The 12,921-nt window shown below is 36.0% G+C and overlaps 1 protein-coding gene across 4 annotated transcripts in view; it reads left to right on the top strand.

Annotated features, from left to right (window-relative positions):
• PRP4K (pre-mRNA processing factor kinase PRP4K) overlaps positions 1 to 12,921 on the top strand; it is a 51,401-nt gene that overhangs the window by 4,456 nt on the left and 34,024 nt on the right. For all 4 annotated transcript variants that reach the window (XR_011171427.1, XR_011171426.1, XR_011171428.1 and 1 more), the window contains exon 2: positions 5,089 to 6,291. Coding sequence is in view for 1 of the 4 variants with exons in the window: in XM_069103562.1 (XP_068959663.1) it covers positions 5,089 to 6,291 (1,203 nt within the window). In the remaining 3 variants the exon portion in view is untranslated. The remainder of the gene's footprint in view (positions 1 to 5,088; positions 6,292 to 12,921) is intronic.

The following is a 12,921-nucleotide window of genomic DNA, read 5'->3' as shown; positions in this document are numbered from 1 at the left end:
CAAGGTCACAAGGCTAGTTTTTGTGTTAAGTGTCTGAGCTGGATTCGAACTCAGGTCCTCCTGACACCAGGGCCGGGGCTCTATTCATTGCACCACCTAGCTGCCCTAAACATTCTGTATTTCAATTTAACAGGGTGGTAATAAACCTGTTCTCCTTATTTCTTTCTTAGAAGCTTTTTTGTTTTCTCTGCTTTTAATGTTTTTTTTTTTATTAATTACACTTTGGGGGGGAGTATATTTATTACAACTCTAACATAGCACCTTCTAAACTCCCCCTTCTCAATTAGAAGCCCTTACTTGTGACACATGTACATAATTCAGCAGAACAAACCAACATATAGGCCATGTATAAGAATGCATCTTTCATTCTGCACCTTGAGTCAGTTACTTACATTTCCATTTGTCTTATGTGATATCACCTGGTTGTCTCACCAACAACAAAAACCAGATCAGGAGGCAACAAACACAAAACTCGTTGTCTGAGATTAAGTAACTATTTTCTTAAATATCAGACACTAAAGCAATTTGGTAACTACAGAAATAATGGATTTTTTTATAACTGGATTGAACCTTACCAATCATTTAGTCCAACCCCTAGATTTTATAGTCACTTAATTAGTGACAGAGCCTGAATCTAGCCATTCCAGTCCACTGTTGAAACTTTTCAACATGTCCATACAAACTTGGGAGGCTAGAAAGGAATATGGCCTGGCTTACTAGCACTGAAGAAAGAAATTTCCTTTGACTTATCAGTAGCAACCTAGAACTAGTTTTTCAGCCTGCAGGCCCTTTTTAATTTATAGAGACTTGCATTCCTGCCACTTGCAGAAAAACTAGGACCACCTGAAGGTTCTCAGTACAGGCAAGGCATTCCCATGTCAGAAAAGGAAACCCTTTTGTTGCTGTGGTATGATTAAGGGCTGTTATGTGCAGCATGGGTCATTCTTCGTTGGAGTAGATACCGTTTTACTAGGAGTAAGATTTATAAACAAGTTTGATTTCTGTTCCTTGCCACTAACTAGCACAAGTTTTAAGAGGCATCAGCAATACTATGCAAAATTAAAAGTTTGCCTACTAAACAAAGTCAGACAGCCATTTAGGCTGTATTAAACACAGGGGTAATTTTATTTTAGTTCCTTTTCCTCAGGGAAAAAGGGATAATTATTGGCCCATGATGATGCTTATTCACTGGAAAAATTTCGCACCAGTACCTTAGACTCAGAATATACAAAAGTAAGCTTCTCTCACCTTACTTTTCTTATGATTGGAGCAATGTCCTACAATTGGTGATAGGGGATGCAGTCAAGCCACAGGTAGAGAGAATTAACTTGATTTAGGAGTAGATATACTCCCTTTTCTGAAACGAGAAAGGAGAGAAGAATAAATAATGATGCTCACAACTTTTGAATAGAAAGAAGGAAATTGAAGACACTTTTTTCCAAAGGCCTCAGTCTTTCAGTTACAGAGGAAGCTAAGTCATCTGCTAAAACTGGGACTTGGGGACAGCATAAGCTTGAAGAGAGAAGAATAATTCAAAGGGAATGTGAAAACAGGTATTCCTAACAGCAGAATAGGATTTCTAAGCAGCATAGAGGGCAAAGGTAAAGTAAATTGTCAACTTTAGCTCTTAAGCAAAACGACTTTATAGAAAAAAGGTCCATTTGATTGGACCTGGATGTTCTCAGAATGTGGTTACTTTTAACAGTATCTTCAGGGTTTTTCACATTTCTTAATTGTGCAAATATCCATGAGTTTGGGCTTCCATGACTAGACTAAACAAATGGCCTTACAATGAAAATACAAATTCAAATAGTGTTTTCTGAGAGGGAAATAACATTTGTGTAGTTAGAGTCACATTGTAATAGAAAATAACACAGATGGCTTAATATGTTTATTTAAAAAGAAGTCTTCCACTGAAGTACTTCTCTGCAGTGTCATGATACTCAGGTAACAAATTCCTTCATTCCCACCCTCCCCACACTTCTCAAGGTTTGTTACCAAGAACAGAGCACAAGCTTTGGCTGGTTCTGCTAAGCTGAAGATGTTTCAAGTATAGTCCTAGCAACAGATTATTTGTTATCATGGGAACAGTCTCCAACAGGGGTTTGGATTCAGTCAAAGGGCCACACCTGAAGACCTAGAGGGCCACACGTGGCTTTGAAGCCGAAGGTTCCCCACTCTTGAAGCCCCTGGTTGCTTTCACCTCCTGATTTTTCTTCTTACATACACCATCTCCATAAAGTTGTTATCTATTATTTGTTTCAGTGGAGTTGTTATCTTATTTCTGTGAATGGAATGTCTGCATGGATAACAGATCCTTGGAATATTGAAATAACTATTAGCTATAGAGTTATCTAGAACAAACAGATTAATTGTATTACTATTTTAAATACATCAACCTTATAGAATGTTAGCCTTGGAAGGGAACTTAGAGAGGTCATCTTAGCCCAGTTTCTTAGTGAGAAATCTGGATGACATTTATCTGGCCTCTGCTTGAATACCTACCTTGATGACATTGTGAGAGGAAGCATATTTTCATTTTTTAACAGCTAGTTAAGCTGGCTAGAAAGTTCTTTCTTAGATTAAGATGAAATATGCTTCACTTCTGCATATTTGTATTAGTTCTGCTATTTTGGTCAGTACAAAAGTTTGTTCTCTCTTCCACATGACAGCTCTTGAAATATTTTTGTCAGTGTCCCTATTGAAATGGGGCAGAACTGAACACAAAACTTGACTGACCAGTGCAGGATACAGTGAATTATTATCATCCGTATATGGACACTGTTTCTGTTAATATGGTCTGAGATTGCATTAAAATGCTTCTTGGTCTTTTTTGGATGATTTCTTTTTAACCCAGATAGGATTTTTTAATCAAAAAAATATTCAACTCAACAGATAGTGCTAGAGTAAATAAAATAGTCCTTAACTTTATGGAACTTGTGGTATAAGTAAGAACTCAGAGACAGATAAACATTTATGTCTTTGTATGATATTACATAATTATGTATCTTGTCGTATACTTTTATCCCCATTATATTTCATTTTGTTTGGTCTTAAGAGTTACAGCATTGTGAGATCTTACTGAATGTTTTAGCTGCCTCATCTACCTTTGTGTTCATGGCAGATTTGGAAATCATACATAGACTGATAGTGTTGAACCATATAGAACCCTGTCGTGGCCACTGGAGACATCTTTCTAGATTGACATCAATCCATTGAGCTACATACAATATACTGTGGGTATGGTTGTTCAATCAGCTAGCTACAAATCTGTTTAATTAATTAATTTAGTTTATAAGGATGACCAGGGATTTTCTGAATAACTTACTGAAATCAAGATACATTCTCTGCATAGCATTTTTTGACTTACTAGTCTAGTAATCCTATCCAAAAAATTAATGGTTTGTTTGCAATGTTATGTATGGATTTGGTGAATCTGTTCTCACCCTGGATTAATGTTCATGACTTTCATAAACTGTTAAAAATGAACAGGCTCAGTGGTTTGTAGTTTTACTCATTTTGAAAATGAGGATAACATTTGTTTATTTTTAGTCTCCTGGCATCTCCTTTGTTCTTTAAGATTTTTCTTCTCCTCTCCCCACCAATTAGTTAAGAGTCTATTTCAGTAGCAACATAATGTTTCCCAGCTATCCTCCTTACATTTATCAGGGACTACAGATCTCTCTCCCTTGGATCATGAAAACCTGTCCCATGAAGAGAGCCCGTACTGTTTTCTATGGCAAGATAGAAGGCAGAGTAACAATTGAAGAAAGAATAAGGGTGCTCTCCTGTTCTCAGTAAGAGCTAATTGTACCATAAACCTACATATGGTTGGAGAGAGAATTACTTACAAGAAAGGGTTCCTATAACCAGGGCATTAGCTAAGAATATTTTCACTTATGGCAAAAAAAACCCACCTCACAAAAGATAGTAAGTGAAAAGACCAGGGGTCTTTGAATCAAAGTCTTCTGAATTCAAGTCTAGGTTTAAATATTGCTGGCAAAGTACACTGCCTTATACCTCACTCTGGTGAAGTGCTCCACCCACCCACTCCCACTCCCTCCCCCAATTGTTTAGATTACTGCCCTCTCTCATTTAAATCCAATTCACTTACACATCATAGCATCACCTCTCCTGTGTCTTGGTCTTAGAGACTGAAAGACAAACTTCAGCTACAGATTACTGCTAGTTTGGAAACAATTGGGAGCTAAGATCTGTCTCCCCTGAGACATCATTTGAATAATTTGTTATGATAGCAGAGGGTGGGAGAATGGTAGCAAGATACCAGTTCCTAGTTACCAGTTGTTTCCTTTCTATCAGGCATCTTTTAGGAATTCACATTACCCAGGCCGAAGAAGCAAACGTATCAGCCTTTGCTATGAACCAACCATGTACTTCTATAGGAAATCTTGATAATTACCACTGCCTCGGGTGCTGTTTTCTTTTAAAAGTTCCTTATCAAGTCTCAATTCTACAGGGCAGCCATTAAAGACTGGGGAGTTGGGTGGAAGGAGGGGGAGGTAGCAGGGCATCTCCTCTTCAACTAAGTACATCTGCTTCATCCTCTCCCTAGAAGGGGAGAGCTGATAGTTTTTCACGATGTTTAAGAAAAGGGGACTGATTTGTGATCTCATTTGCAATCCTCCTTACTCTCAAATATAATTCATTTGTGCCTAGAAAATTTGTGGCAGCTACATGATGCAGTGGATAGAGCACTCACTGGGTCTGGAGTCAGGAAGACCTGAGTTTAGATTTGGCTTCAGATGCTTCTAGCTATGTGATACCTGGGAAAGTCATTTAACCTCATTCTGCCTCCAGTTTTTTCAGCTGTAATATGGAGATAATAATAGCATCTACTTCCCAGGTTTGTTGTGGGGATTAAATGAGATAATATTTGTAAAGTACTTAGCATACTTTGTGCTAGCTATTATGATGTTCTGAGAGGAATGTTAAATCATTAATACTTTGGTTTGATGGTGTCTCCTAGTGTTTTTCAACTATGTAATATCTAGAAATTATCTTAAAAATGAATCATTCTATATAATTACATGATGTGGTTTTTAAGCTTTTTGTTTTATATATTTATAGGATGGAAGATGCAGATAATTCTGAAAAGAGCATAAATGAAGAAAATGGAGAAGTGTCAGAGGAGGACCAAACTCAAAATAAGCACAGTCGACACAAAAAAAAGAAGCACAAACATAGAAACAAACACAAGAAACATAAACATTCTTCAGAAGATGACAAGGACAAAAAACATAAACATAAGCATAAACATAAGAAACATAAACGAAAAGAGGTTATTGATGCCTCTGACAAAGAAGGTGCATCTCCAGCAAAAAGAACTAAAATTGATGACTTAGCTTTGTTGGAAGACTTGGAGAAACAAAGAGCTTTGATTAAAGCTGAACTTGATAATGAGTTGATGGAAGGAAAAGTTCAATCTGGGATGGGGCTAATATTACAGGGGTATGAGTCAGGCTCTGAAGAAGAGGGAGAAATACATGAGAAGGCAAGAAATGGGAATAGATCAACTGCTAGGTCATCAAACACTAAGGGGAAACTTGAACTTGTAGACAATAAAAATAGTTCAAAGAAACGAAGCAAAAGCAGATCAAAAGAACGGACTAGACATAGATCTGATAAAAAGAAAAGCAAGGGAAGTGTTGAAGGAGTTAAAGAAAAAACAACTAGAAGTAAATCTAAAGAAAGAAAAAAGTCCAAAAGTCCATCTAAAAGAAGCAAATCTCAAGATCAAGCAAGAAAATCAAAATCGCCAGCACTTAAAAGGAGATCTCAGGAGAAAATTGGAAAGGCCAAATCCCCCATTGAGGATAAGATTAAATTAGAGGATAAAAGTAAATCAAAAGATCGAAAGAAATCTCCTATTATAAATGAAAGCAAAAGTCGTGATCGTGGAAAAAAATCCAAATCTCCAATAGAACTAAGAAGCAAATCCAAAGACAGAAGGTCACGATCCAAAGATAGAAAATCCAAAAGATCTGAGACTGATAAAGAAAAGAAGCCAATTAAATCTCCCTCTAAAGATGCTTCCTCTGGGAAAGAAAATAGGTCCCCAAGTAGAAGACCAGGTCGTAGTCCTAAAGGAAAAAGTTTATCTCCAAAACAGCGGGATAAATCAAGACGAAGTAGGTCTCCATTACTTAATGATCGGAGATCCAAGCAAAGTAAATCACCATCTCGGACTCTTTCTCCTGGTAGAAGAGCAAAGAGTCGGTCAGTGGAAAGAAAACGAAGAGAACCAGAAAGGAGAAGACTTTCTTCTCCGAGGTAACTTCATTAAATTTTTTAAGCTCAGTCCTTTTAATAAGTTTGCCAGTATCTCAGATTTACCATATCTTTTAAAAAATTACTAAATATTTTATATGTTTAAGGATTAAGTGCAAATGATCAAATCCATATAGTAAATGAACATTCATTTTTTTTTAACAGGAATGGAAATGGGTTAAGTAATGAAAACTGTTCACCCTGAGACTGCTGTTGAGCTTTATACTTTGAAAAATTCTTGACTTAGGCCTGTGTTTTAGTAAGTCACTTTGTTTAAAGAAAATTAATTTGGTTTCAGAAGCCTATATATAAGCCCAGTTGAAAAGCTTTTCGCTATCATTCTACCTCCAAAAATCTTGAGGATTACATTTGGACCCAGATCTTAGTTTCCACAGCTATAAAAAGAGGGTTGGTCCAGCTGGCCCTTGAGAACCCCTTTTAGCTTTTAGTCACTCCCATGACACTAAGCTTGATCTAATACATTATTTTTAGAGTAAATGCAAAAAATCTTTTTGCTGTGACCTTAATATTTACAGCCCCTATCCTATATTTGAAGCCTTTCCAGTTGTAACATCTTTGACATGATAATGCATAGAGTAGGACTTTAATAGAAAAAATAAATTTAGAATATTTCTAAAGGAAAAGATTATACTGTGACTTTAGTGGAAGGATATTTTTATACTATTTCTGAAAGTATTCTACTTAGTATACTTTTTTTTTTTTTTTTGCTTTTGGAGGGGGGAAGGCAGGGCAATTGGGGTTAAGTGACTTGCCCAAGGTCACATGGCCAATGAGTGTTAAGTGTGTGAGGCTGGATTTGAACCCAGGTTCTCCTGACTTCAGGGCCAGTGCTCTATTCACTGTGCCACCTTTCCCCCTCCCTCCCTTTTTTTTTTAAGTATTCTTTTAAAAGAAGATTTTTAGAAGGTCAGTACATCTAGGGATCTGTCAGTGCAGCCCATTTATGACTTAGTAAAACTGTTCTGGAGATTAATAATAGAGGGCATGATCTAGAGTAGGGGTGGGTTGAGCTGCAGGTTCCCCACCCCTGATCTAGAGAATAGAATGCTGGAATTGAGAAAATCTGTGTTTACATTCCACTGTCTTAGCACAGGCAAAGCATTTAACCTCTCTTGGCCTCAGTTTTTCATCTATCAGAACCGGGGTTTGGAATAGATAACTTCTAAGGTCCCTTGCAGTTCTAAATCTCTAATTTTATGACTCAAGACTCAGGAAGGTTGTGACTAGCCCATGCCAAGACAGCTCATAAATGGCAGTACCAAATTCTGAACCCAAGGCTTTCTTGATTTGCAAGTTCAGCATTCTGCTGTGCCGTGGTGCTGTCTCTTGAGGAGAGTCAGTGGCTCAGTGGAAAGAATACTGAGTCTGGAAGGGACCTTTGTTCTCCTGCTGGTTTTGCCACCTTCTACATGAGTGACTGGGTAAATTATTTTATCTGTCTAGGCTCCCTAAGGGCTCCTCCAGTACCTAATCTGTGATCTTAATCTTTGCATGAGAGTTGATAAATAATGAGTATTAGGAAATAGAAACTTTCAATGATAGATTTGATTTTGCAATTGTTAGAAAATACAATTATTCATCTAAACTAAAAGCAGACACTTGATCATTTCTACCTGAAGATAATTAGATACTTGGGATCTTCTTAACTGACTGAACATTTTACTTTGGGATCAGGGTTAGGGTGGTCCAAATTTCTGGATTTGCTCTTTCTAAAGCTCTATAAAGGTGAGTTCATAGTATAAGATTTTAGACTTAGAAAATTCATCAAAAGTTATTGAGGGGGGCGGCCAGGTAGCTCAGCGAGTAAGAGCACTGGCCCCAGTGTTGGGATGACCTGGGGATCGAATCTGGGCTCAGATACTTAGCACCACACCCAGAAATAACTGGCTATGTAACCTTGAGCAAGTTACCTAACCCCAAGTTGCTTAAAAAAAAAAGTTATTTAGGGTTATCCTTGCTTGATATTGTACATTTAAAAATTAAATTTTTTATAGACATCAGAATTTTAATGTAGCTCAGATTTAAGCTGAAAAAACTACATAGGCTTTTCTTTTAAATTTTCAGATGCTTCAGTTTTTAAAATTATATTTTCAAAAATCCTCTGACATGCACGTCAGATATAACTTACCTGTGTTGGTGGAGAAAGCAATTTTATGCAGACAGTGTCTGTTTCTCTATTCTACTCGGTAAAAATAGCAAAGATCCAGTCCTTGATTTAATTTTATCAAGGTCATGGAATAAATACAAAGAACTATATTTGTGCTTTGGATTGTGAAATTTTAATAGGGCTTTAAATGTCTTTAAAGGCATCATTTCCATTGCAGAACTAGAATTTTATTCCACAAGAGTATTTTCTCTTTTTTGTGTATTCTCATTCTTTCTTTTGACAGTATATGATAGAAAAGAGCAGTCATATTTATTGTCTGTTTTATTTATTGAATGATTTTGTGCGCCTTGTTCTTAATTCTAAAAGCAGTAAGTTGGAAAGTTTTTTTTTATTTTTTCCTTTTAAAAGTTGTTGAATTTTTCCACACATATATCCCTTACGTTCACCTACATGACAGTTAATATTAAAAATGACTATGTGCCTTAACTCTTCCCCATTGCCATCTTAAAGAAGAATGGCAAAACAAATTATTTCCATAGTGCAGGAAGTGAAGGGAGGAATTAGTAGGATTGAACTGAAAATTCTTTTCGAGAAGGAATGAAAGCACCCAAAAAGTATAGAAGAGATAAGGATAGAAACCCCTCTTGTCTCCCTTCTAGAGGGATCTCAATATTTTCTTCCTTGTAATAAACAACTTACTCTCAGAAGAAGAAATTCACCCTTACCTGCTACCAACTTACCTATGTGAACTAGAGTGACAGTCTTCAGTCTTTTTGATCTTGGAGAATACTATTTACTTGATTGAAAATTGCAAATGATGTTTGGAAGTATGAGATATGTTTTTCTTGGAAGTTATTTTTTTCATGCTATAGTTGAGGCCAGCCTACTAATTAGAAGCTGTCTTTGATTTCTATTTTGTTTGCATATCTAATTACCATGGCAGCTAGGCACTGCTGTGTGGGTAAACATCCACTTTTAAAAGGATCATAGATTTAGAACCTGAAGGGATCTTAGAGGCCATTGAGTCCAACCTCATCATTTTACATGTGAGGAAACTTGAGTCACTATACAGGTAAGTGACTTGCCCAGGATCATACTAAGTATCTAAGGTAGGGTTTGGGTCCAGTACCCAATGGGTTAATGGGTTTATATAGTGTTTTACAGTGATTTATCCAAACATTGGGAGCTCCTGTGAGAAACTTTCTACCAGTCCAGAAAAGCATTTTGTTCTGCGGCTCTAAGTATCTTATTAGTCAGTTGCCAGGGAGCATTGAGAGGTTAAGTGACTTGCCCAAAACCTTCTGTCCAGTAAGTATCAGAGCCTGAACTCAAACCCAGATCTTTCTGAATCAATGGCCAGTTCTCTATCCTAATTAAGTAATTGAATTTTATTTTAAACATTTTTTTAAAATCCTAATTTTTAACACATACATAGTACAGGTAAAAAAATTACTATGTGGGTAACCTTTTAAAGCTTTTACATATTGTGTGTCATTTTAATGTAAATAGTGTACATGATAAATAATTTTGATTTGGGTCATGTCTGAATTAAAATGTTAACGGTTTATTTTTAATCAAATTAATTGAACACTGTATGGGAAATATCCCATTTTAATGAATGAAGAATGTAAGTATCAAAACCAGTGCCATAAATACTATTGGTCTTTACATTGTAATTCGATTGTATGCATTAATATATGTCAAAAGTTCCTGAAAGCAACCTGTTCTTTTAATTTTGCTATTATTCATGACTCTTCCCTCTCATTAACACCTCTCTCCCCATCCAGTCAGTTCTGTAGATTCTTTGTCCACAGCTCATCTTCTAACGGTCTCCCTGCCTCTAGTTTCTCCCCTTTCCAATCTAGCCTCCTTTTGACTAACAAATATTTCTAAAGTTGAAGTCTGTCATTCCTTTTCTTAGGAACTTTCCACAGCTAGCTCTTGTCCATAGAGTAAAACAAAACTCAGTTGGATATTTAAAGTCCTCTGCCTTCTAGTTTTTTGGCATACCTCCCTTGGCTTATTTCCCATGCATGCTACATTCTAACCAAACCGACCTACTTTCTGGTTCCATAACTCAACATCCCATCTTCTTCCTTTGTACTGGCCTTTGAACAGACTAGCACCCCTATGTGAAATTCACTTCATCATCACCTCCACCCCTTAGAATATCCAACTTCTTCAAATTCATACCATCAACTATAGAAAGTGTTTCTAGATTCCTCAAGTTCAGCACTTGTTAAATTGTATGGGTTTAAGAAGTGCTGAAGTATCACAAGTGGAAAAAGTTTGAGAAGCCCTGCTTTAGTTGATAGTGTACTCCTCTTAAATAATCATGTATATTCTTAGTTTTTTGCATGTCGTATATTCCCAGGAGAGTAAAAAGAAGCTTCTTACGGTTAGTGAGTGCTTAATAAAATGCTTTTGGGGTTGGTAAGCATTTTCCTGAAGTTACTGTTTGTATCAGATTGCATATTCTTTTTATGAAGTTGCCTGTTTGCCTTGGTATATTCTAAATTAGGGACATTGCAATTGTAAATTTTCCAGTGTATATATAGTATATGTATCATACTGGCTCTTAATAGTCATCTTAGATGTAAAGCAGTTCAGTTTAATAAGCAAGTGTCTACTATTTGTAGGAGATACAAAGACAAAAATTAAGCAGTAGTTTTTTTTCAAGGTATATACATTTTACAAAGCAGGTTATAACATGTTTAAAAGTAAGCAATACAAAGTATGTACAAAGTAAGTTAAAGAGGAAGAGAGTACTAACAACCGGGGAGGGATTTAAAGAGTAGCAAGTGACATCAAAACTGTACTTGGGATTCTGCTGAGATAGATGAGAAAGAAGCCTCTTCCAGACGCAGGAGACCATTAATGCAATGCCACAGATACAGGAGGTGGGATCTTGTGTATAAGGAATAGGTTAGCAGTTTGATTTGACTGTAATATAGAGTTCAGAAAGGGGAAAAAGATTGGAAAGATAGGAGCCAAATTGAGGGAAGGCTTTAAATGTCAGTTGAGTTTGTATTTTATCTTCAAGAGAATAGGAAGTTTGAACAGGGGAGCAACATGATTGGACATGTTCTTTAGAACTGTCATTTTGGCAGCCATGTGGAGGATGGAAATAGGAGATTTGGAAGCAAGGGAATGAATTATGAGATTATTGCAATAGTACAGGGACTGATGATGAAAACCTGTGGTTCTAGAATAGGGGTTGGCTGCCAGACCTGTTACTTGGTAACTGATTAGATAATGGAGGTTGAGAAAGAAGGTTACAAATCTGGATAATTAAATGATGGTGGTGCCATCAATTTTAAAGGAAAGTTTAGAGTAAGTATAAGTGGAATGTGAAACTATAATTTCCATTGCATTTATATACTATAGTTGATCTTTTTCATTCATTCCTTAATCAGTGGACACAATTTGTTCTAGGTCTTTAAAGAGCTACCAAAAAGTCTTGCTATGATTATTTTGATATATACAGGATGTCCCTAAAGTCTGGACACATAGGAAATCTCATTAACTTCATATTTTCAAGAAATGAAATGAATGAAATTTTCAACATTTTATTTAATTAGCCTAAATGAGATTCCATAGGAAGACATAGGAGACACATACGAGATCTCATTAATTAATTAAATTAATCTCAATATATGGAAAATAGTCCCCAATAGCTAATGAAAGCTTTTATTCCATATGAAATTGTCATGGCAGAATTTATGCTAATTTAATAAAATGTTGAAAATTTCATTTCTTTCCCCTTTTTTGAATGTAAACTAGATTATTTTATTTTGTTTATTTACTTTTAGTTTACATCATTCAGTTCCACAATCCCTTGAGTTTAAATTTAAAAAAAAATTTTTTTGCATGCAGTCAAACATAGAATCTACAAATACCTTCACATTAAACATTAGTCAGGTTGTAAAGAAGGATTATAACTGATGGAATGAATCAATATAACCAATTGAAATTATAACTAATGGAAAAAGGAAACAAAACAAGAAAAAGAAAGAGAGCAGGTAGTTTGCTTCAATCTGCATTCAGACTCTACAGCCCTTTCTCTGGATGTGGATATCTCTTTCCATCATCAGTCTTTTGGAGTTGTCTTAAAACCTTACATTGCTGAGATGGGTCAAGGTTAGTTGTCACACATACGTTGTGTTTATAATTGTATACAAAGTTCTTCTGGTTCTGCTCTTCTCACTCAGCATCAGTTTATATAAGTCTCTCCAGGTTATTCTGAAGTCTGTCTGCTCCTCATTTCTTGTAGCACAATAGTATTCCATTACATTCATATACCACAACTTGTTCAGCCATTGAAAATATGCATAGTTAATGAGATTTCCTATGTGTCCAGACTTTAGGGACACCATGTATATGCATCTTTGTTTTTTTACTCTGTGTGTGTGTTCATCCATATCATCTCCCTCATTAGAATTTAAGCTTGTTGAGAACATAAACTGTTTTGCTTTTGTCTTTGTATCTCAAGCTCCTGGAACAGT

The sequence above is a fragment of the Petaurus breviceps genome, unplaced genomic scaffold, assembly GCF_028583685.1.
Source record: "Petaurus breviceps papuanus isolate PSGF00001 unplaced genomic scaffold, PetGlider_PUasm1.0 582, whole genome shotgun sequence".
Taxonomy (NCBI): Eukaryota; Metazoa; Chordata; class Mammalia; order Diprotodontia; family Petauridae; genus Petaurus; species Petaurus breviceps.
The sequence above is the reverse complement of the archived record's forward strand: the minus strand, read 5'-3'. Positions and strand labels throughout refer to the sequence as shown.